Source organism: Acomys minous (assembly GCF_964271855.1).
Source record: "Acomys minous genome assembly, chromosome: 3".
Lineage (NCBI taxonomy): Eukaryota > Metazoa > Chordata > Mammalia > Rodentia > Muridae > Acomys > Acomys minous.
The window spans coordinates 19,725,524-19,749,955 of record NC_140485.1 but is presented as its reverse complement, the minus strand read 5'-3'; the positions used below and the strand labels follow the sequence as shown (position 1 = coordinate 19,749,955).

The window sequence follows — 24,432 nt, the reverse complement described above, 5'->3', positions numbered from 1 at the left end:
ACTTTGGCAGCCAGGCATGGTGGCGTACACCTTTAGTCCTAGCACTCAGGAGGCAGACGAAGATGGCAGACGAAGGTGAATCTCTGTGAGTTCAAGGCCAGCCTGGTCTACAAAGTGAGTCCAGGACAGTCGAGGCTACACAGAGAAGCCTTGTCTCAAAAAAACCAAACTAAACCAAACCACCTGCCACCCCCTAAAGTCTTACTTTATAGCCTAGGCTGGCCTTGAATTTGAGGAATCCTCAGCCAGGATTGCAGGATGAGGCACTGTGGCCACCTTAAATCTATCCTTAAAGGAAAAATATTTGACATCTAGGGTAATAGTAGCCTATTTTATCTTGTAAAGATATAGCACATTTTCCCTCTCTACTCACACGAACATTTATTATATGCCATTGAGTTTGGCATGATTACTCCCATAGACACATTCTTTAAAGGTTCCCAATAGTGACAGTGACAGCTAAGTAAGGGGAGAGACCCATGAAAGAACATGAATTGAGATAACATGGTAACTTATTGTGGTGGTTGAATAGGTATGGTCCCCATAGACGCACGTGCTTGAGTATTTGGCCATCGGGAGTGGCACTATTGGGAGGAAGTATGTCACTGTGGAGGTGGGCTTTGAGGTCATATATGCCTGTCACACCCAGTGGGACAGTCTCCTTCTGCTGGCTTCAGGTCAAGATGCAGAACTCTCAGCTCCCTCTCTAGCACAGTGTCTGCCGAGTACTGCCATGTTTCCCACCATGGCGATAAAGGACTAAACCTCTGAAACTGTAAGCCAGCCTTGATGAGATGTTTTCCTTTATAAGGGTTGCTGTGGCCATGGTGCCTCTTCATAACAAAACCCTAACTGAACGATGATTAAACACATCACTTAAACCACAGTGTCTCTTCCTTTCGTTTTCCATGAGGACTCCAGGAAAGCAGGACACATGGTCCAGGCTGCTGAACACACGAACCTTAGCTCAGCATTGGGCAAACATGTAATTTCGGAAGTAAGGCAGTGGATGGCCACAGCACAAAGGCCAGGCCATGGAGACCAAGAGACGGGAGGTGTCTCGCGGGACTCTTCCCTTAGGCCGCCTACATGTTCCACAGTGAGTTTTACTTGCATATCTCGAGAGCATGCGAGGGCTCAAATGCAGAGTGCACCGTACCTTCTGGGCTTCTGCTTGGGTCTTGCAGAGCGTTCAGAACCTCCCACACTTCTTGTATTGGCTGGAGCAACAACATAAATAACTGGTGTTAAAGCATTAATGAAAACACTGAGCTAAGGACTTTTACTTAGCTTCTAATAAACTTTCTACAATAAAAATGTGTTCTTTTTAAATCCCATATTCAATGATAAACACACTTGAGCTGATTCAGTTTTAAAGATTCATGAGGAAAAAACTGGCCAGGTAGTGGTGGTGTACACTTTTAATCCCAACATTTGGGAGGCAGAGGCAGGTGGATCTCTCTGAGTTCAAGGCAGGCCTGGTCTACAGAGTCAATTCCAGGACAGCCAGGGCTACACAGAGAAACCCTGTCTTGAAAAAAAAAAAAGAGAGAGAGAGAAAAGAAAAGAAAACCTAAAAACCACATCAAAGAAACACTGGCATACCCAATTTCTTTGAAGAGATGTGTTCAAAGTGTCTTACAATAAATTTCTGTAAAGCAGGGTGTGGTGGCGTACGCCTTTAATTTCCAGAACTTGGGAAGCAGAGGAAGGGGGAATCTCTGTGAGTTTGAGGCTAGCCTGGTCTACAAAGAGAGTTCCAGGACAGCCAGGGATACACAGAGAAACCCTGTCTTGAAAAAACAAAACAAAACAAAACAAAAAAACAAAAAAGAAAACAAAACCAAAAATTTTGTATATCAAATTCTCTTTTCCTATTAACTTATATCGTTAAAGATGTATTCCTACATAAAGATTCTGGCTCAAAGATATAAAACTAACTGTATGGGTGGGTTAATGATGACTGAACTGAATGCACTAAGTTATTTCTGACTACTGAATCGTGATGCTATATTTAACTTGCTGTCATCACTTCCCAGACTGTGTATTTCTACAATTAGTGTTAGGCGAGACATGAGTACTTGGCAAAAACACAAAAACAAAAACAAAACCCCAAACCCAAAATTCTACCTGTACAGATGTAACTTTACTTTCTAAGAAGTAATTCAACTGATGCATTGATAGAGAATATATTCTATAGCTGAGTGGTGGTGGCCACGCCTTTAATCTCAGCACTTGGGATACAGAGGCAGGTGAATCTCTATGAGTTCCAGGTCAGCCTGGTCCATAGAGCGAGTTCTAGGACAGCCAAGGTTACATAGTTTGTCTTGAAAAACAAACAAACAAGCAAACAACCCCCCCCCCCAAAAACAAAAAATAACCAAGAATACATTCTACTTCAGATTCTGTGATTGCCTTATGAAGTAAAGTAAGTGTAGACCAGGCTGGCCTAGAACTCAGAGATTTGCCCGCATCTGCCTCCCTAAGTGCTGGGGCTGGGATTACAGGCATGTGCCACCGCATCCGGCTGCTAGTATGTATTAATTGCGACCCTGTCACATGTGCACACAATACACCTTGACCATATTTACCCTCTTACTCTCTTTTACCCCTATGAATGGAAGCTTAACAGTGCATTATTGAACCATCTTATAGCAAACAACAAAGATAACACATGAAAGAGAATTTTAAGTCAACCATCCCAGACAGATACTCACTGCTGCTCCATTTTTAATGGCCTCTTCGTACAGTCCAACAGCATCAAAGGTGCCTTTACTGGCCAGTAACTTTGCTTTGCACACCCAGAATTTGGCAAACTTTTCAGCCTTAGGAATGCTGGACAATATGGTAAATATTTCATTAGGAAGTACACCCTGCAAAAATAAATACCAGATATAATTTTTACCATTTCACTATTTTGTTTTGTTTTTCTCAAGACAGGATTTCACTATGTAGCCCTGGCTGTCCTGGACTCGTTTTGTAGACCAGGCTGGCCTCAAACTCACGGAGATCTACTTGCTTCTGCCTCCCTGTGTGCTGGGATTAAAGGTGTGGGCTACTATTCCCGGCTCTACCACTTCAACGTTAATGCTTGTATTTTTGAAGGTATAACCATTAATTTTTCTAAAGTTAAAATTTCAGTTTTTCTGAGGTATAGTAAATACATTATAAACATATACATATTCCCATTTTAATTATACATTTCAATAATTTTTAACATTAACCTTTAAATTTAAAAGTGATTTATTCATTTATTATTTATAGAGCATTCTGCCCGCACGTGTGGCAGCAGGCCAGAAGAGGGCACCAGATCTATGATAGGTGGTTGTGAGGCACCATGTGGTTGCTGGGACTTGAACTCAGGACCTCTGGAAGAGCAGCCAGTGCTCTTAATCTCTGAGCCATCTCTCCAGCCCTAACCTTTACATTTTAATAGTTACACAAGACAAAACAGACAGAAAACCATTACCACAGCATAAGGTAAAGAATATGTTCAATAGTTTTATGGGATGAAAGACCCAAACAGAATCAAGACCCAGTGTAATAAATACTTACATATTAAAAAGACTCAAAATACCACGTATTCATAGTAGTGTGAACAGTGAGTTAAGGCCACTTTCCACGTGACTAACCACTGCATGCACCAAGAAGAGCAGATGTATGCAAAGGGCAGGGTATATGTGTGTGCAGGTAAACTGGGGGCTCATGCAGGGAGACAGAAAAGAGAGGGCGTTTCACACAAAGAGACTTGGAAATGGCTTCTGGCACAAGTCCAGGCTCGGCTATACTCAGAAGCGCCTCTGGAGTCGTGGAGGCACAACTGTACACTCCCAACTGGGAACCACCAATAATCAAGGAAAGGAACATGATATAAAAGGAACCTATAACTCAACAAAGAGGGGCTGGAGAGATGGCTCAGCGGTTAAGAGCACTGCCTGATCTTCCAAAGGTCCTGAGTTCAATTCCCAGCAACCACATGGTGGCTCACAACCATCTGTAATGAGATCTGGTGCCCTCTTCTGGCCTGCTGGTGTATGTACAAGCAAAACACTATAAACAAACAAATCTTTAAAACAAACAAACAAAACCCAACAATTTAACAAAGAAGAAAGAACACCAGCACAAAAAGTGAGGGTGGAGGAGACAGTATCAGCAGAGTGGGAAGGGAACTTCACTGCCATAGAACGGAATGAGCCAGGCAGTTATGAGGAATTCTCTCCCAGAGCCCGTGAAACACAAAACAACCAACAGTGCAAGATGCAAATTCACAGTTGCCAAGGTCACACCTACTGCTCACTAATTTCAACATCCATATAAAAGAATTTCTTGAAGGTTGAGAACAAAGTTCAACACACACTCAAATGAACCATACAAGAAAAAAGTTTAAGGACTGGACAGATTAACAATTGTTTACACTGAAGAGTCTTGGAGAGTTAACTAGTATATATGTATGCATGTATGTATATTTAGAGTTAACTAGTATACATGTATGCATGTATGTATATTTAGAATTAACTAGTATACATGTATGTATATTTAGAGTTAACTAGTATACATGTATGTATATTTAGAGTTAACTAGTATACATGTATGCATGTATGTATATTTAGAGTTAACTAGTATATATGTATGTATAGTAGAGTTAACTAGTATATACATATATGTGTGCATATATGTGTATTTAGAAAACCAAGGATAAAAATACAACCTACAAATATAATTTAAGACTAGGGCTTGGTGCACACTTTTAATCCCAGCACTGGGAGGCAGAGATGGGTGGATCTCTGTGAGTTCGAGGCCAGCCTGGTCTACAGAGCGAGTTCTGGGACAGTCAAGGCTGCACAGAGAAACCCTGTCTTGAAAAACCAAAGCCAACCAACAACCAACCAACCAACCAACAACCAACCAACCAACCAACAACCAACCAACCAACCAACAACCAACAACCAACCAAACAAAGCCTCTAGAGAAGGAGAATTAAGGGATTACTTATAAGGACTCAGATAGCCCTGACTCAATAAATAAAAAATTCCAGACACAAGGAAAAAATGCAGGAGCTTCAAAATTTTAGAGAAAATAACTTGTAGTTAGAAATTCTCCCCAAACTACGAATACAGCACGAGGGCAAGATAATGGTGCTTTTCCAAGGATAAGAACTCAGAGCGTCTGCATGTCGTTAGCAAACATGTTTGAATTCTTATCTACTGTGTTATTTTGCTTTATCAATTTATAATTTTCTTTATGAAACATGGACAAGATAGTAAACACAGAAATGGAAAGAAGACGGACACAGGAGCATCCTATAAGTGGAATTACAAAGCCAAGCACCAGTTACACCTTCGAGCAGTCGCTAACTAAGGAGTGTTGGGGGGGTGGTCTGATGTATTTTCATGCAAATTAGTGCTTACTGTCTATACAAAGCCTTCCCACCTGGGCAGGGCAAAGGAGATAGGCGGGGTTAGGAGAGAGAGAGAGAGGGAGGGAGAGGGAGGGAGAGAGAGGGAGGGAGAGGGAGGGAGAGGGAGAGAGAGGGAGAGGGAGGGAGAGGGAGGGAGGGAGAGGGAGAGGGAGAGGGAGGGAGAGGGAGGGAGAGGGAGGGAGAGGGAGGGAGAGGGAGGGAGAGGGAGGGAGAGGGAGGGAGAGGGAGAGAGAGGGAGAGGGAGGGAGAGGGAGGGAGAGGGAGGGAGAGGGAGGGAGAGAGAGGGAGAGGGAGAGAGAGGGAGAGGGAGGGAGAGGGAGGGAGAGGGAGGGAGAGGGAGGGAGGGAGAGGGAGAGGGAGGGAGAGGGAGAGGGAGGGAGAGGGAGGGAGAGAGAGGGAGAGGGAGGGAGAGGGAGAGGTAGGGAGAGGGAGGGAGAGAGAGGGAGAGGGAGGGAGAGGGAGGGAGAGAGGAATTCTGGGAAGAAGGACCGCCACCAGGAGAAGGAGGCCTGAAGTGAAGAGAGGAAGGCCGCCATGGCTTAGCTGGAGGAGAAGCACATGGCCTGCAGCGTGGATGGAGAATCCAGCCCAGATAAAAAACATGAGCAAGTATTTCGGGATTATGGATGGGAGGTAGCTTGATAGAAGTTATTGGAAGCAGATGACATGGGATTGAGACAGGGACCCCATGCCTGCCCCACTATGGGAGGCAGTTTAGAGGACTGATATCTGCCCTGCCCCAGGTTAACTAAGGCTATTTTAAAATATAACAAGTGGCTGTGTTTTGATTGATTGCTAGCCGGGAATACTGATAATACAGATAATTTAAAAAACCGATAATGGAGGGTGAGCTCTGTTGATTAAAGCAGGGTGTTTCAGTCTGTATATATATCAGTGATACATCCTAATATAAACCAACACAGAGATTTAAAACTAAAGAGATGGAAAAAGATCTCACAGAGGAACTAAAAGAAAGAGAGAGGGAGCGAGAAAGGAAGGGGTTTGGCAATATTAATATCGGATAAATCAAAGCAGGTCATATGAATCTACATAACACTTAGAAAACTAGACAGTAAAAGTTGACAAATAAAAGGAGAAACTACCATTACATAAGCCTTCTAGAACAACTCTGGCATAGCTCTCTCAGGAAGGAACACATTGGGTAACAAATAGAAATATTGTTTTTAAACACTTCTGTAATGTTTACTAAAAGTGATCAGACAACTAAGAAAAGTTCAACAAATTCCATCAAGCAGAATCCAGAGAAGCTCACTTTATCAACCACGATACAGTAAGACAAAAATCATTGTAAGTACGGAATGCAAAGACCTCCTTCTAAGATGACTTCTGAGTTAAAGAGCTCCAAGTAGGAATTCCCAGCATTTAGAAACAAATAGAAAGCAGCGAGAACGTTGGCTATCAGCCAGCTACTCAGTCAGCTGGTTAAACTTAGCTAAAAACCCACTTTGGAGCTGAGTGGTGATGCTGGGGCCTGAAGGTTTTCTGCCTGGCAGTGGCTCTGGCTGGGCCCTGCCCGCAAAGGAAAATAGATGGAGACTGTCTGGGTGAAGGAATCTCTTCATTTGCTTTCATTACCCTAACAATAGTCCCTTATCAGGGACAACAGCTGGTTCTCGCCCCTGCTCCCCGCCACCCCATCCTTTCACATCACTGAGCTGAGATAGAAGCACCATGGGGCACCTCAAGATCCCTTCCTCTTATCCTAAAAACACTAGCATTTGTTGGGTACTACACCCTACTGGAAGTTGGAGTCCTATTTTTCCCAAAGCTCACCTCTTTTAGTGATATATTGGGAATTACATATGGCGCCTTCCTCCATTTTCTGGCATATAACTATAGACATAAGGTTATTGTGTAATTCAAATGCTGATTTCTGTGCCCCCCTCCCATATCTGGTTGCAGTCCTTATTCTGAGAATCTCCTGATTCAATGTTGTGTAGACACTGCTCCCCAATTGTCCCCTGATATGCTAATAAAGCAGCTATAGCCAATTGCTAAGCAGGGCCGAGAACAGGGCTGGACTTCCTGCCAGGCAGGGGAGGAGGGGAGAGCGGAGGAAGTAGGGGATTCTGCCATGGCAGAGGCACAGGAGACAGCAGGAGAGAGAACTGGAACAGGAAAAGCTACAAAGTGCAAGTGTCTCTGGGATGTACGCTGGGAGGAACCAGATTAGCTTAGGTAAAGAACAGAATAATAATGCTCAGTTATTGTGTTGTTATTAAGCAAATTATTAAACAAATATAAAAGAATCTCAATTATTTGTGATAGCCAGGTTAAGAGAGAAACTTAGAAACACAGTTTTATAAAATTAACCATAACATATAACTCCTAAACTCCTGGGAATCTCCAGTCTTTTGCATGCTAATGAATTAATTGATGACTGGCAGTCCTTAGGTAGGCTCAGGACGGTGGCTGGCACAGGACAAGAGACAAGCAGACTAAGAGGGTTGGGGGCTCCAGTCCTACCCTAAGCCTCTGGGGAGGGACTGAAGGGTGAGCTGACCACGAAAGGCCTGATACAGGTCAGGCAGTCAGGCGCACCTGTAGAATGAAGCCTCCCTAAGATCCCAAACCAGACCGGGCTCAGGGGCTTCTGGACAGGACAGAACCCAGGAGGGTTTCCCATGGGCGGTGCTGGAGAAGGACATTCTCTCTCTGTGGTCTGACCCTGGCTGATGAGTATTCATTAAATATGACAGGTAGTAGAAAGCAAAGCCAGGAGGCAAGTTTATAACAGTCATCGTATTTTTAAGAATCTAAGACTGATTAAACTGTCTAAGCTTTTAACTAAAAGCTCCAAAAACAACGGACAGAACAAATATAGACAAATGAGAGAACACAAGTACCAGAATCCAACAGATTTATAACCTTTACAAGATCACAGAGGAATCGTCAGCAAATCTGATTCCGCGTCCCGCCCTGCCCCCTTTAGTGTTCTGAGACAGGGCTCACTATGTATTTGAGGCTGGCGGTGAACTTTCCGATGTACCCTGGGCTGGCCTCGAAGCTGTGATGTGCCTGCTTTAGCCTATGCACGATACATTCAGCCCAAGAAACAAACAAACAAAAAAAACTAATCATTGACCACAGAAGGGTGTGAAAAGATGTCCAAACTATTTTCAGAGTGTAGACAAAAAGGGAAAATACTCAAGTCATTTGATTGAGACTAGGAAAACATATGAAAATGTATAGTAAAATAACTGCAACTTGCAAAACAAAACAATCTACAACTGTCTCATTTCTCTACGTATCTACACTGTATATACATATATAAACACTGCAGGGCCAGCTGGCAATGGGTGATCACCATCTTCAAGGATGGGGGAGGGTAGGGTGGGTGGGGGTCTGGTTACTAATCTGTACTATTATTTTAACAGTAAGAAGGTACCAGTTGGGGGAGGGGAAGAGAGCTCAGTTGCTAAGTGTTGTGCTGCAAGTACTAGGACGGTCTGTAATAGCAGAAACGTACCACAGGCTGGGGTGCAGCGCATGCCTGCAGTCCCAGCACCTGGGAGGTGGAGACAAGTGAATCCCTGGGCTCACTAGCCAGTCAGCCTCCAGCCTAGCCTATGTGGGAGTTCCAGGCCTGTGAGACCCTGCCTTAAAACAACAAAAACAACAACAAAAAACCCAACCCAAGGCAAATCAATCCCTACCACCCCCTATCCTCCACTCCCCAAAAAGGAAGCCAGTGCCTGAGGAATGACGTGTGAGGTTGTCCTCTGACCTTCACACGAATGTGCATATAACTACCTACCCTTGCTCCTCCTGCACCCCTGCATAAAGGAATGTATTCGTGTATCTTTTTAAAAATAAAACCAAGATCAAAGCAACTAAACAAACAAGCCTCTGACATTTAATTACAAAAGGAGAAATAGTTAATGTTTACTGCGGTGAAACTATTAAAATAATGGTCCCCTGCTTCCCCCTCAAGCTCAACACTAGCAGATGGGTGTACTTTACTGCAGGTAGGGATCACTCTGCCTGGAGGTTAACCGTATCAATTTTTACTAATGTATTTTTCATTAAGGCTTCACTCTCATACCCTTTGTTTGCCACCCACTTTAACTTGATCTGTGGACTTCAAGATACAATTAGGTAGCCATGTCTAGCTACCAAGAGTGTAGGAACCAGGCCCGACTGGGCTGCCTGCCTGTCTTGCTGTTTCATGTCCTGTTTCTAGCAGCTTCCACGTCTGTGTTTATCTTGGTTAGCTAGTCATGTTTACTGCTCTGAGAATGCACCCCTCCCTTCCTCCAGACTTTTCCTCCTGTGTGCAATCACCTCTTGAGGGATTTCACCTGGGAGGAAGATTCCTGTTTGGCTGCCTATAAGAAGGCTCTTTCCGACTCTGGAGGGGAGTAAACCACTGCTGCGGCTGCTGCTCTCTTAGCACCACTGTGTTATTGTGTGTGTGTGCGCATGAGTTAAATCCGCAGTCCCTCGCCCTCGACTTGGTACCGAGGTGGAGGTTCCACCGAGCCCAGGGAAGGAAGGGAGGAAGCTGACGGATTGCCCAGGGAAGCTGGCCAGCGCCTCAGGGAGGTAGGAAATGGGCGTATTGGAAATGGGTGCTGCAGGTTCGTCCACGGTTCTGGTGGACTAGTGATTAAGGGACCGGGATTAAGTATGAGAGTGTTAAAATGGGTGCCGCAGGTTCGTCCACGGTTTTGGTGGACTAGTGAAATTGTTAGAGGATCAAGGCACCGGGATTAAGCATGAGAGTGTTAAAGATTTTATAAAAACAATAGAATTGAGTAGTCCTTGGTTTATGGTATCGGGAGAGCTAAATAGCCAAGATTGGGATCAGGTGAAGTCTGATCTCCAGAGGACTTTAGGAAATGAAGGGTCCAACAGTGTTCCTATCACTACCTTTTCGTTATGGTGTCTTGTTGGAGTTGCACTTAGGAGGGAGGACGAGAAAATAAGAGAGCAGCTAGGAAGTTTGGAACTTGCCCTAAATGAAGTGCAGGAGGAGTAATCTGTAAAATCTTTGGCCCCATCTGAGATTGCCTCTGATATATCTTCTTCTAATTCTGAGGAGGAAGAGGCAACTTTAACCTCTAAAGGGCCCTAAAGAAGAAGTTGAAGGAGTGTAAGATTGAAGGAAAAGGCGTATAACCCAGATTATCAAAGTCAATTATCTTTGGCAAAGCCTTCTGCTCCCTCTTGGGGAGTAGTCTTTCCAGTAGTCGCAGTGCCTCACCCAACTAACCAGGGCAAACGCAGAGACAGCATGAAGCCCAGTTTAAAGAAATGAAACAGCAAGACAGGCAGGCAGCCCAGTCGGGCCTGGTTCCTACACCAAGAGTACTCAGGGGGCACTGGAGAGAGAGATGGCTCACTGGCTAAAAGCACTGGCTGCTCTTCCAGAGGACCAGGGTTGCTTCCTAGCACCCATATGGTGCCTGGCAACCATTTGCAACACAAGCTCTGGGGAATTTAATGCCTTCTGGTCTTCATGGGCACCACATACACATGATGCATGCAAAGCATCTATATGCAAAAAAAAAAAAAAGCCCAAAACAAAACAACTAAATACATCTTAAACCACCTCCCCTCTGCCCCCCAACCAAAAGTAGGAGATTCCAATTTGAAAAAAGAAACTTGCATGTTGACTGAGATTTCAGTCCAAATGTTGTTTATTCTTTGGACCCTCTCCCCACTGCTGCTACTGTCACTGCTATTCTCCACTCAAGAGTGGCTCGGTTTCCGCTGAGGAGAAGGCTACTTCCTCTGCTCCACAGGAAAACTGTTGTAAGCAGCAGGACTGGCTGCAGGCTGCATCTCACCCTCCTCACTCACCGCTTCGATGAGCCTCAGGCATTCTGTCAGAGTGCTGTTAATTTTGTTGGATAGCTCCAACTGGGCTTTCTTTTCTTCTTCTTCTCTTTCAATGCTCTTCCAGAATGAAATGTTCATTTCCTCTATGATTTTCCTTTTTGTTTTCAATTTCATGGGAGGTCGTTTATAGGTTTTCCCTTTAGATTTCTGCCATTCTTCCAGCTGTTTCCTGTAAGGTGAAGGAGATAGGGGTTAGTTCTTTTCTGCCCGTCAGTCTGTAAGTAAAATGTAAAGTAGACAGTGTCAACTTACCACGGCTCTTGAAATAAAATTAACAATGTTCTCTATGGCTGTGCTGCCGTCCTTCCCGACTTCACATCACAATCCTCTCCCTGTCTCTCGCTACCCTCAAGGAGCTCTGGCATCCTCTCAGCATCCCAATCCAGGCTCATTCCTGCCTCAGGGCCTTGCACCTCTGGTCCTCTGTTCAAGTGGTCCTTACTTGAAGAGTACTGATCTGCAATTATTCTGTCTCATGCAACCAATGTGTTTGTATTCTGCCTCCTCCACTAGGTCGCAAGCTCTCTGAAGGCAGAGTTGGATGTCCAGTGCACAGCACAGTGCCTGAAGATTTCAGTGACAATGCAGTAAAGCATACATTTTCGAAGTGTGTGATTCTGTGGGTGTAAATTCATAAGACTATTTGATTATACCTATAATCAAGATATAATACAGACCAAATCTCTTCAGAGAGCCAAGCTTAACTCTAACCTCCAGCTCCTGAAAACCACTGTTCTGCCTTTTGTCTTTATGGTTTTGCCTTTCCCAGAATGTCAATAATTATAAATGACAGTTGCTGTCATTTTTCTCTGACTGTCTGGAAGGCAGGCGACAGGCCTCCAGTCTGTGCGGTGCTTGTGTTCATGACTGTCCATGTTAACCACGCTGAGACACATGATCTTTGTTGCCTCTAACCCAGTGGTTTTCAGCCTTCCTAACACCGTGACCCTTTAATACAGTTCCTCATGCTGTGGTGACCCCCAATCCTAAAATTACTTTCATTGCCACTTCATAACTGTAATCTTGCTACTGTTATGAATTGTGATGTAAGTGTGTGATATGCAGGACGTCTGATGGGTGACCTCGCAGCGGCTGCCACCCACAGGTTGAGAACCGCTGCTCCAGTCCCTAGCGTTCGCACCTTCCTGGCCTCCTCCTAACCCTAGCGAAGGCAATGCCCCTGTCGAAGCCAGTGCACTTCTGGGACTTCAGTGCCAGGGCTCATTTCTCTAAGCTTTCCATGTCCGCTCCGACAGCCGTCCTTGCTCACCCGAGCCTGGCACAATGCGGGCAAACCTTCCTTGCTCACCCGAGCCTGGCACAAGGCGGGCGACGAGGGACAGACAGATCTAGCCCATTCCATAGACTTCCTTCTTTTTGCAACTAGACACTTCAACATAGCCCACACTGTCATGTGGCCCTGGCTGCGAGGGCTAGAGCAGACCTTGCCTTCTCGCCGAGAGCTCACTGCTGGGAGAACGTCCCCCTGTTTAAACAGCCAGCCCGGCCCCATCCTCAGTCCCAGCACCAAACATTGGGTTATTTCTTTGTAGGAGGCAAAGGCTCTGCTCTGAGACCAAGTCCCTTATGCTGCTGCAAGTCTCACCACTGTCCAACTCCGCACGTTCCTTTCACGCTTGTAGGGAGTGTAGTTTCTATTCCGTGAGGTATGTCCAAGTGCACCCCAAGGAGGCTCATTTGCATCCTGGGACTGTGACTGGCCTTGGGCAGAAAGAGGACAAAAACCTCCAGCTCACCTTCAAGCTCCACCAACAGCCCCGGGGACCCGATTTCTACTATCTGAACCCTGGTTCAGCTGACTTTCCCCAGCCTGGCCACTCACGCTCCCAGCAGCTTTTCCCGTTCCTTCCTCTGAGAACTCTGCCACTTACTCACGGGCTTCTAGCTATGTGAGCTCACTACTCTGGCTCCTTTCAACTCATGCTGTTCTGCCACTCTGCAGTCTCTGCAGGACACTTCTTCTGGTCTGTATCAGCAACTCCCATTTTCTGCTCCACTTCCATTTTTACAAAAACAAACAAACAAACAAACAAACAAACAAACAAAAAACCCTTACAGAGTGATCTACAGAAAATTAGTGGGCTGCCTAGTTTGCTAAGCATTCATGTTTATTGTAGCTTCATATCTTCTTTTCAGGCTTTAGCTAGGTGCCACTTAGGAGCTAACTCTCAACAAAGTACATACATACGTATGTACGTACCTACCTACCTACCTACATACATAAATGTGTGCACATGGTGGTGGTATTGGGGTTGAATTTATGGCCTCACACACACTAGGTAAGTGTGCTATCACTGAGCCACAGCCCCAACCCCAACCACTATCCGTTTGCCCAATAATCAAATTGGTTTTTTGAGACAGGGTTTCTCTGTGTAGCCTTGGCTATCCTGGACTCACTTTGTAGACCAGGCTGGCCTTGAACTCACAGTGATCCACCTGCCTCTGCCTCCTGAGTGCTGGGATTAAAGGCGTGTGCCACCACTGCCTGGCTTGCCCAATAATCTTAAAGTGCACTATGCTGGAATCAAGGCAAAGTACCTCCGATCCTTCATGTCGGTCTTGATGTGTGGATGGGTCTGGCTGGCACTCGGGGCTCCCTTCCTACTTGCTGCTGCTGTTCCAGCTTGAGTTTTGGGAGCAGTCTTGCTCAGAAAATGGCTCTGAGGAGGACCCTTTTTGAACTTGGAGTCCAGAGTCTGTGCTTTTTGCTGAAAGATGTTATTGCATTTACTGTTATGTGTTTTATTTGCTCCGACGCTAGGCGTGCTTGGAATGACTGCATTAAAGTTGCCAGCTGTCAAATTAGGTCTCTGGCTTATGGGTCTTGACTTCTGCATAAGGCATGGTGCCTGGGGTCCCAGGCGCGGCTTCACCGGCTTCTGATCCTGCCTCACGTTTGGATGTTTATTGGTAGATCCTCCCTGAAGCACGTTGGGATGGGAACTAGGCTTAGTATGTTTTACTTTTTGTTCAGCAGCAGGGCACGACTGTATCTTAGTTTCATTTGGTCTTCCATATTGAACCCTGTTAACCTTCATGCCCTGTGTGTCCTTGACCATGGGTTTCTTTGATGTCTGAGTCTTATTATGGGCTGGAACAAAGTGAGAGGGAGCTGTTCGTGGGGGTTTTTCTCTTGGTCGTGCCGAGTCTGCAGCTGTAGAAAGTTGCTGTGACTTCACTGGCTGAGCTCTGATATCTGTGTTTCTGACAAACTGTTTGTTAGCTCTGTCTTTCAGAGCAACACGAGTAACTGAACTTTTGCTCAGGATCTGCTTAGGAGGCAGACTTCTCTGAGTTTGGTTAAAAGAGCCAGTGTTTGGCTTCCTTATGGGGTATAAGTCAGGATCTGGCTTCTTAGGTTCTAGCAAAGTCTGGGGCACATTCTCTTTGTCTGTCTCATCCGGAAAAGCATCCAAACACTGCTTTTCACCATGGGTGCTAGCCTGGGCATCTGTGCACTTAGCATTTCCTTGATGTGCCTCCTGCCGCTTTGTGGTTTTCAGTTCCTGTGTATCAGGGGACCGCCTGGGCTTTCTTGACAGTCCTGTAGTGGATGATGCAGCTTTGTGCTGCCACTGAGTCTTGCTGGACTGTTTCCAGTCCGAGTTAGAAGGAAAACATCTTGCCGTGAGCCCTTTGCCTGGAAGTCTGGATGGCTCCGACTCTGGCTTCTGCGGCCCTGTGACACTGGCTGGTTTAGTCTGGAGTTTATTGTTGATGGGCTTTGTAGTTTTGACAGGCAAAATAGCATGACTGGAAACATCTTTTTTGGGTCCAGGAGTCTGAAAACACAAAGAAAAACATATATTTAAAAACTCATTGTTTGTTTTTGAGACAGGTTTCTCTGTGTAGCCTTGGTGTCCTTTGTAGACCAGGCTGGCCTCAAACTCACAGGGATCCACCTGCCTCTGCCTCCCGAGTGCTGTGATTAAAGGCATGCGCCACCACGCCTGGCAAAAAACCAAACAAAATAAAAGCTCATAACAATAACTCACTTTTTAAAATGATAAGAATAAGCACAAGCACATGCTAGGAAACAATCTTGGGGTGGCATTTGAGAAAAATAAACATAGAATACAGAGGCTCGCCTTTGTGTGGAGGTGATTTTTGCAATTTGAGTTTCTATTAGAAGTATGCCAGTCTTTTTAACTTGTCAGTGATTTAAAAAAGAAAAAAAAAAAAGAAAGAAAGAAAAAAGCATTTGCCCTTTATGTTCCAAAGAAGAATGGTCCTAACTGGCCAGACATGCTACAGTCTCAACACAATAACCTGTAGTACCTATCTCTCAGCAAGTCCTCCCTTGTACAGACACATCAAACATTGTTTTTTCTTTAGATGGTTGCCTGGGAAACAGTTTAACTCTGGAAGTCAGTGCCATCCCTGAGCACTGGGTGTGTGTTGGCGGGGGTGGGGGGGGGTGGGGTAAAGATAGGACAAACACACCCCTTCTTCTTCCCTCTTCAAAAACTGCCCAAACCCAGAAAAACAAAATGAAACAAAGAAGTATCTGAGGTTACACTTGTAAAGTCAAGATAGAATGTTTTCTTTTATAGAAAATAGATATTCTGGGCTGGAGAGATGACTCAGAGGTTAAGAGCACTGTCTGTTCTCCCAAAGGTCCTGAGTTCAGTTCCCAGCAACCACATGGTGCCTCACAACCATCTGTAATGAGATCTGGTGCCCTCTTCTGGCCTACAGGTGTACATGCAGGCAGAACACTATACATAATAAACAAATAAATCTTAAAAAAAAAAAGAAAATAGATTTTCTTCATATAATATATTCTGATCATAGTTTCTTTACCTCAACTCCTCTGAGACTCTCCCCTGCTATATCCTTTTGGGAGGTGGGGGGAGGCCTTCCCAGGCCTAGGAGAGGAGAGGAGAGGAGAGGAGGAGTCCTCCAGGGGAGAGAGGGAACCAGACAGATGGTCAGGGAATCTCTCAGCTGACTTCCAGGAATCAGGCCTCTTAGGTGGCTCTGACGCTCTAACAGTTGGGCTGTTTCTGTGGCTCTGACTCCTAGCAATCAGGTGCTTCTTTATTTATACAAGCTTCACAGAACAAAGAGAGACTAATGATTATCCAAATGGTACAGAGTATGTGTTCGAGTTTTCATTTCATGTCCAGGGTTACAAGTTCAGTTACAATTAGAAAACACAAATAGAACAGATTGCACTGCTATTATTAGCAGCCCTATAACTCTACCTTAAAGAACCTAAACAACGTCTCCTCCAAAGCCAACACGTTTAATATATGGCAGCCTGCTTCTAGGCTGGCAATGTTTGTAGTGTGAGAGCACGCCAGACAATCAGAAAATATCTGATCCGGCCTTTTTATGAATAGCAAATACTGACACCTAACTTCTTTTAATATATGTATCATCATCTATGCTGTAAAGTAGGAAAAGCTTATTATTTTAGTCAGTCTATCTTATTTACAGAGCTTTACTCCTTCAGGAGTATACCCTGTGTGCCGTCCTATCTTTAAATTACATTTTGAGGGAGCTCTAAGCCTATAATAAAAAGAGACCTTGAATCTGTAACCTATTCTCCTGGCCAGTCAGGGTTTGTCAATAGTTTCTGTTTACCCTGCACTAATATACTGTTTGAGTTAGTGCATGGGCAGAGACCCCAAGAACATTCCTGAAGTAATGGCCTCATGTAGCTATGTGCTTATCTCTGCTTACTGATCTCCAGGGCATACAGAAGACTTCCAAATAGTAACTAGATAAAGTTAATTTTAGGAATTTTCTAAAAAGACACAGACATAATTTTTCTCAGGAAAAGACATAAACTGAAACACAATGCAGAAAGTCCGCAATAATGCAACGTGTAGAGAGCAATCCCCAACGTGAGAGATAGAAGGACAGCCACTGTAGCAATCCGCTCAGCGTTGCTGGGACTGGAGCAGCTGTGCTGGCCTCCTGACTCTCGACACTTGCAGTGAATACGGCTGGGCCTCTCCCCACCTCTCTTCCCATCCAGATCTTTCCCCTTCCTCTCTTGTTAGAAAACAAAACAGAGATCTAAAAATATTAATAAAATAAAATGAATAAAAATGAACTAATTGGAATAGGACAAAACAAACAGATGGGGAAAAAAGCCAAAGAAAATACTCAAGAAACAGATCTAAATGCAGAACCACACACATAAGATAGAATTTGTTTGTTTGTTTGTTTTCTCGAGACAGGGTTTCTCTGTGTAGCCTTGGCTGTCCTGGACTCACTTTGTAGACCAGGCTGACCTTGAACTCACAGCGATCCACCTGCCTCTGCCTCCTGAGCACTGGGATTAAAGGCCTGTGCCACCACTGCCCAGCTATAAGATAGACTTTTAAGGTTTGATTTGTTTTTGTTTTTTGTTTTTTAATTAGTAAGTACCTTGGTTAGTTTTTATTGTTAACTTGAACTTGAGAAGATGAAACATCAATTGAAAAATTGTCCAAATTAGATTGTCTTGAGCCATGTCTGTGAGAGATTGTCTTGATCGATATGATGGACTGGCCCACGGTGGGTGGAGCTATCCCTACCACACAGGAGGTCCTGGGTGTATAAGAAAGCTAACAGGCGGGCGTGATGGCGCATGCCTTTAACCTCAGCACTCTGGAGGTAGAAGGCAGGTGGATCTCTAAGTTCAAAGGCAGTCTGCTCAGCTGAATAATAAATAAATAAGGAAAGAAAGAAAGAAAGACAGACAGAGAGAAAGAAGCTAACCTAACACGAGCCAGGGAGTGAACCAGAGAAATGAACCGGGAAGCAGCATTCCTCCATGGTTTCTGCCTCAGTGCCTGGCCTGACTTCACTTAGTGGTAGCCTGTGACCTTCAAAATCAAGCCAATTCAGCTTCAAGGTGCTTTTGGGACAAATGTTTCATCCCAGCAACAGAAAAGAAACTAGGGCAGTAAGCAGATGTTGTAGTCAAGTGACTTAATTTTGGACAAAGGAGAACTGGTTACAGGAAACTAAAAACTAGGGAGGGAGACCTTCCTGGTAGACAATGGGCAGAGGGCACGGGAGCAGCCCAGGGAAAGCAGTTGCCCCGGAAGAGAATTTGGCATATTAAAGAACAAGGGTATCTTCCCTCCAAGGGAAGATACAGAAAGGTTCAAACTACTACTACTCTCTTGATCACACCGTGAAAACACTGGGTAAATACCTAAAGGAAATCTCAAACAAGAACCACATGACATCAGGACAAAGACACACCAGCCCTGCCACCATTATCACTGTGCAGTGTTGCCAAGGGCCAGATGGGGGAGGGCTGAGGTGGGAGGCAGGGTGAGATGGTAACCACATGACTGTACTTATTTATGGACCACTAACACTAGGACCTAACATTCACTTCAGAGCGCTCCATCATCACTTACTGAGAAAGTGGGGGTGTTGGTATGGAAATGTCTAACTGTGTATTTTTATGGCTTATGTTTCTTATACACATAACAAATTTGAGATTTAATTAACATGCCAAAAATTTGTTTATAAGGTTGTACAACATCCATTCCCACAGAATGCCAGACATTTTTATCAGTCCAGAAAGAGATTTGTTAGAAGTCATTCTCCATCACCCTTCCCCCAGTCTCCACAGGCCTCAGTAACCACTGAGCTATTTCCCCCTTTACCTGCAAATCTGGAGCTATTAAATAGTGAATCCAAAAATGTTGTGTGTGTGTTTCTCCATTTCCCTCTAACATAATATTCTCACTCATATTGTACCATGTAGCAATATTATACTCCGTTTGTTCTGAAAGAGTCTCATGTAGCCCAGGCTACTCTTGAACTTGATATGCAGTCAAGGACGAGCTTACCCTATTAATCCTCCCGCCTCCTTGTTCAGAGTAGGGTTGTAGCCGTGTGCTATCACACCTACTTTACACGATGCTGGCTGGGATCAGACAACGAGCTTTGTGTACGCTGAGCAGGCAATCCACCCACTGAGCCCACTCCAGCCCAGCACTTGTTATTTAAAACAAACCAAACAAAACTGTAGAAAGCTTTTTAGGGAAGCTTTATATTCTTAGGAAAAAAAAAAAAGCATGATGGTTCCCTCAAACTTCATTTCCAAATACAGCCTCATTACTTGTTTAGGGTTGAGTAATATTCACTGCATGGCTATACATAGTCATCCATTAGTTAATGAACATTTGGGTTGCTTCTCCACTTGGGGGTTTATAAATATGTTACTATGAAAATTTGTGTACAGTTTTTGTGTAAGCACATATTTTCAATTTTAGGGGTATATACATACAGAATTTCAGAATCATCTGGTAAATGTTTACCTTTTAGGAAACTAAACTTTTCTCCAAAGTACCTACATCAGGCTATGTTCCTATCTACAATGTAAGAAGGTGTCAGTTTTCCACACCCTCCCAACACTACCTGGTATTTTTGAATGTAGCTACTCTAGTAAGTATGAAGTAGTTTCTCACTGGTTTTTTTGTTTTGTTTTGTTTTTGGTTTTTTGAGACAAGGTTTCTCTATGGAGCTCTGGCTGTCCTGGACTCACTTTGTAGACCAGGCTGGCCTTGAACTCATGAAGATCCACCTGCTGTCTCCCAAGTTCTGGGATTAAAGGCGTGCACCACCCCACCTGGCTCTCACTGTTGTTTTTTTTTTGTGTGTGTGTGTGTGCTTGTTTGTTTCCTTTGTTGTTGTTTTTGGTAAGCTCGAGAGTGTGCATGTGCGTGCGTGCGTGCGTGCGTGCGTGTGTGCATGTGTATGTGTGTGTTTTACTGGGGATTGAACCTAGAACCTAGTGCAAGACAGGTAAGCATTTTCTACTGGTCTATATTCCCCAGACTTATTTTTGAGACAGGGTCTCACTAGACTACCCAGCCTGGCCTTGAACTTTCAATTGTCCTGCTTTTAGCCCCCAGCATCAGGGATTATCAGCCTGTTCTGCCAGGCCTGCCTCTCATTGTCATTCTGATTTGCGTTTTCCTAGTGGTTAATGATGTTGATCATTTCTTCCTGTGTTTATCCTTCTTTTGAGAAATGCCTACCCAGACTCTGCCCACTTCAAAACTGAGTCATTTGTGTGTTTGAACTGTTTGAACAAGTCATACACATATCCTGGATACTAGATCCTCATAAGATATGTGACTTGCAACTGTTTCTTTTGGAAACTTTTTATATCTTGATTTTAGACCAGCCTGACCTGACTAGAGTATTACAAGTGGTAAAACTGGTCATTCAGTTTCAAGCTCTCCAGTGAGAGAGAAAAGCTATACTTAGAACAGGACATTAGACCCGAGAGAGAGATTTTAGCGATAAAGTCAACTCCTTCATCAAGCTCACGAAGTGAGCTGTCCAAAGCGAGACGGAGATGGAGTTAGAAGCTGGTGCAGGTCAGAACGTCAGTTTCTGACTCTATTTTTAAACCATCTCAGAACTGACAGATCAGGTTGAAAAACAAAATAAAAGAGCGAACATACGAGAAGGCAGAATTGCTTTAAGCTAAATTTACTTTCACTCCCTCTGAGCATCTGAGGTAGAAGGGAGAAAATTCACAAAGGATGTAAGAGGGCTTGAGTCGAGAGAGAGATTCATTCAAGGTTGACTAGAAAAGGCACTGTTAGACTCTCGGGAGGATTCTGAGGGCCCTTGGTAGGAAAGATATAAGCATAAGAAAATAACGATACATCGAAACAGGGGCCATCAGAGCGCTGGGGAAGATATTAATACATACCTTATCAGTGCTTTTATATACTCCGGAAAAATTTCTAAAAACCCAGCATATTCTTGAAGCAGCCCATGTGTTCACTATAGTTAATTACGAGAATGAGAGAGGACCTGACTCTTACTGGTAGCATAATTAGGCCAAGGAGTTAATATCTTTGAATCCCATTTCTCTTATATAGACATGGGCACAACAGTAATAACAACAGTAATATCAACCTTTTCTAGGATGGGTTTCACAAGTGAGTTTCAAACTAGGCTTCTTGGACCAGCACTTTATTTATCCCTAGAGTGGTATGGCTTAAAAGTTAAAGTAAAAACAAACAAACAAACAAAACCACAGGGCTGTTTACTTACATATTTAGAAGATGGTGGTTTGGGGCAGATAGTCTTGGCTTTTAGATAAGGCCTATGAAAGATTTAAAAAAAAATTTAATCCTTGGTACAGAACAATCAGGGAAACTTGGAAACAATAGGGATTAAAACATTATCATTAAGATTTTAAACCAACAGACTTTCTGTATAGGGTAAAAAAAAAATTCAGAATTACTGTTTAGTAAGAAGCACCCTCACTACTCCGTCCTCGGCTCTGTGTTCTCGTACCAGTTCCTTTTGTGATCTTCCCCCATGCTATCCCATGCAAAAATGTAGCACTCTAATAGGAGTAATGAGATGAAAGTGGCTTCTTCACAGTTACCGTCTCATTTAAGCGTCAGCTCTTGAGCCCTGAGGGCCAGATGTGAGAGGGAAGACAAGGGGTAGCTTGCATATGACCACGGGTTACATCGTCACGATTTTGATTAAAGAAATATGGAAAACAAAACTGCACTCATACTGAGCGGGCAGCCTTTCCCCCTTATTCTCTAAGCCAAACTGTTTTCGTGGTTTCCATTTATCTTGTACTGGGAATCACAAGCAGTTTGTAGATGATTTCACGTCTGAAAAAGGATGTGCAGTGTTTCATAGAAGGGCCTGGGCCACCTGAGGGTTCGGCTACCCGTGAGGACGTGACCTCAAATCCAGCCAGGGAAACAAAAGGAAAGATAAAACAGAGCACGATGCAAACTCCGTCTCCATGGACAAAACCCCAGACGACCAGAGCCTGCGACGTGCTTAAGCCTTGGCAGGGATGTCTCTGGCTTTATGCGCTAAGAGTGACGGACAGGCCTGGGCAGTGCATGACGGTGGTGGAGTGCTTGCTGTACGGCAATGTTGTATAGCATCACAGGCCTGGTTCCACTCACAGGACGAGGGAGGGAGGGAAGACGAGAAGGAGGAGGAGGAAGAGGAGTGGGAGGGAGGGAAAGAGGGAGACATTACAGGTACTAAATGAGTCTTTGTTGAGGAAAAGATTTTGGTTCATTTAATCAAGGAAGCAGAGGTGAGGAAAAAGCCAAGGTAAAATTACCTGGGCTGGGAAGATGGCTCAGGGTAAGAGTACCTCCTGTGCTTATGGGGACCTTAGTTCAAATCTCCAGCATCCATGTAAGCATCAGGCATGGTGAGTGTGCCCATAACCCTAGGCACGAGGGGGTAGACACGAGTGGATCATGGGAGAGTGCTGGCTAGCCTGCTTAGCCTAAACAGTAAGCTTCGGGTTCAGTGAGAGCTCCTGTCTTTTTGTTTTGTTGAGACAAAGTTTCTCTGTGTAGCCTTGGCTGTCCTGGACTCGATTTGTAGACCAGGCTGGCCTTGAACTCACAGCGATCTGCCTGCCTCTGCTTCCGTGAGTGCTGGAATTAAGGGTGTGCGCCACCATGCCTGGTGAGTGATCCTGTCTTAGGGGAGTAAGGTGGAGAGTGATAGAGCAATACCCAACATCTCCCTTTGGTGCTCCCGCATGTGCGCGCACACAGACACACACAGACACACACAGACACACACACACACACACACACACACACACAAAGATGAGCCATCCAACTGGGAAGAAACTACACCTGTGCTAAGCAAGAGAGAGAAGCAATAGGCCAAAGACGGTATGGCACTGACACCTCAAAGATACACGAGAACATCAAGGGATGTCACTAAGTTGGAGGAGGTTGGTGTGCACCACTGGGGACTGACTGTAACCATTCCTCTTGTCTTAGTGAGCCAACACCAGAACCAGTGTCTTCCAATTCCTTGATCAAAAACTGCTTTGCTGGGAACCAACTTTCCCAGGAAAAAAAGAAGGAAGCCAGAAAGGCTTCCAGAGATGTAGGCGATACTATAGAGCCTTTCTTCCTCTGGAGACAGAAAGAAAGAAAGAAAGAAAAAAGTAATGCCCAAATCTCTGCCAACAGACAAGACACTACCTAGGGGTTTTTTGTTTTGTTTTTTAAATCTATCATGCCTGGACTGAACTGTTCCTTTTGTTGCTATCACGGGATCACCATGCAAGTCAAACAGACTGGAAACAGACCGGCTGGTACCTTCACTGCTCTTAGCAACCGGGGCAACAAAGCTAGCGTAAACACAGAAAGGGCAACTCACTTGGCGGTCGGGTCCTTCAGCTTTCCCTTGGCGGCCAGGTACTCCTGGAGCTTTTGCCATCTTTCTTCTAGAAAAACATGGGCACAAGCGCACAGCAGAAACTTAACAGAAAACCCTTTACATCCTTAAATATGATACCTTCCTGTAGCTATTTCGGTTTTGATAACGCCACCCGTCCTGTTAAGCTTGCTTTCACATTAATATCAACACCAACGGTGTCAGCGTCGGGCCAAGCCCTTTCCTAAGCTGTTTATACTAACACGACAATCCTATGAGGTATTTTGCTGTTTGAAACTCAAGAGAGGGTAAGTGATATGCTTAAATTTACCTACGAATAGGCAGCAAATCCAGGGTTTGAAAGCAAGATTTTTTCTTTAAATTTTTATTTTTTAACCCTTGAGTTAAAAAAAAAAAAGTGCCCCTAGGACCGTGCACCACTGAACAACGAATAAGGCCCATGGGTGAGGACAACGCAGGCATCCCGAAGGTGACACAGGGGTGGGGCATACTTAAGAGGAAGGACTCCAGGTCCCTCACAGAGACCAGGGTCCACAACATCCTTAAACCTCAGCTCACATTTTATCAAGCAACCTCCAGACAGCGTATATCTTATCAGTCAACCTGCCGAGGTGCAGAGACTCAGACTGGGGCAGAACCGACCTCGGGAGTGACTCCTGTCAAAGTGACGGCCATAATCAGCCTGGGTGTCCACAAGCGGCAATGGAGCGCGTTACTCTCCGCTGTGACCCGGATCCGTTGTCCTTAACCTATCTGAAGAAGGCAAGGGGGCTGCCTGGCAGCTTTGGCGGGAGGCTGCCGACCATACTTACCCGCGGCTGCGCTGGCTGTGGGGCCGGGCCCCACCATGACTCTAGGGCGACAGTTTCTTTCTTCAAAGGGCGCGCCTTGTTCTGAGACGAGAAACCGGCGCCCGTCTGGACGCTCCCATTGGCTTCCGTGTCTTTGAAATTCACCAA

General features: G+C 44.7%; 1 protein-coding gene across 1 annotated transcript in view; it reads right to left on the bottom strand.

Annotated features, from left to right (window-relative positions):
• Positions 1–24,401, bottom strand: part of CKAP2L (cytoskeleton associated protein 2 like) — a 28,534-nt gene extending 4,133 nt beyond the window's left edge. Inside the window, exons 1-7 of the mRNA XM_084774588.1 lie at positions 24,286–24,401; positions 23,456–23,522; positions 21,338–21,389; positions 13,844–15,087; positions 11,246–11,453; positions 2,718–2,873; positions 1,160–1,220 (exon numbers count right to left, since the gene is read on the bottom strand). Coding sequence (XP_084630714.1) covers positions 1,160–1,220; positions 2,718–2,873; positions 11,246–11,453; positions 13,844–15,087; positions 21,338–21,389; positions 23,456–23,522; positions 24,286–24,322 — 1,825 coding nt within the window. The 5' untranslated portion in view covers positions 24,323–24,401. The remainder of the gene's footprint in view (positions 1–1,159; positions 1,221–2,717; positions 2,874–11,245; positions 11,454–13,843; positions 15,088–21,337; positions 21,390–23,455; positions 23,523–24,285) is intronic.
• Positions 24,402–24,432: the final 31 nt, after the last annotated feature.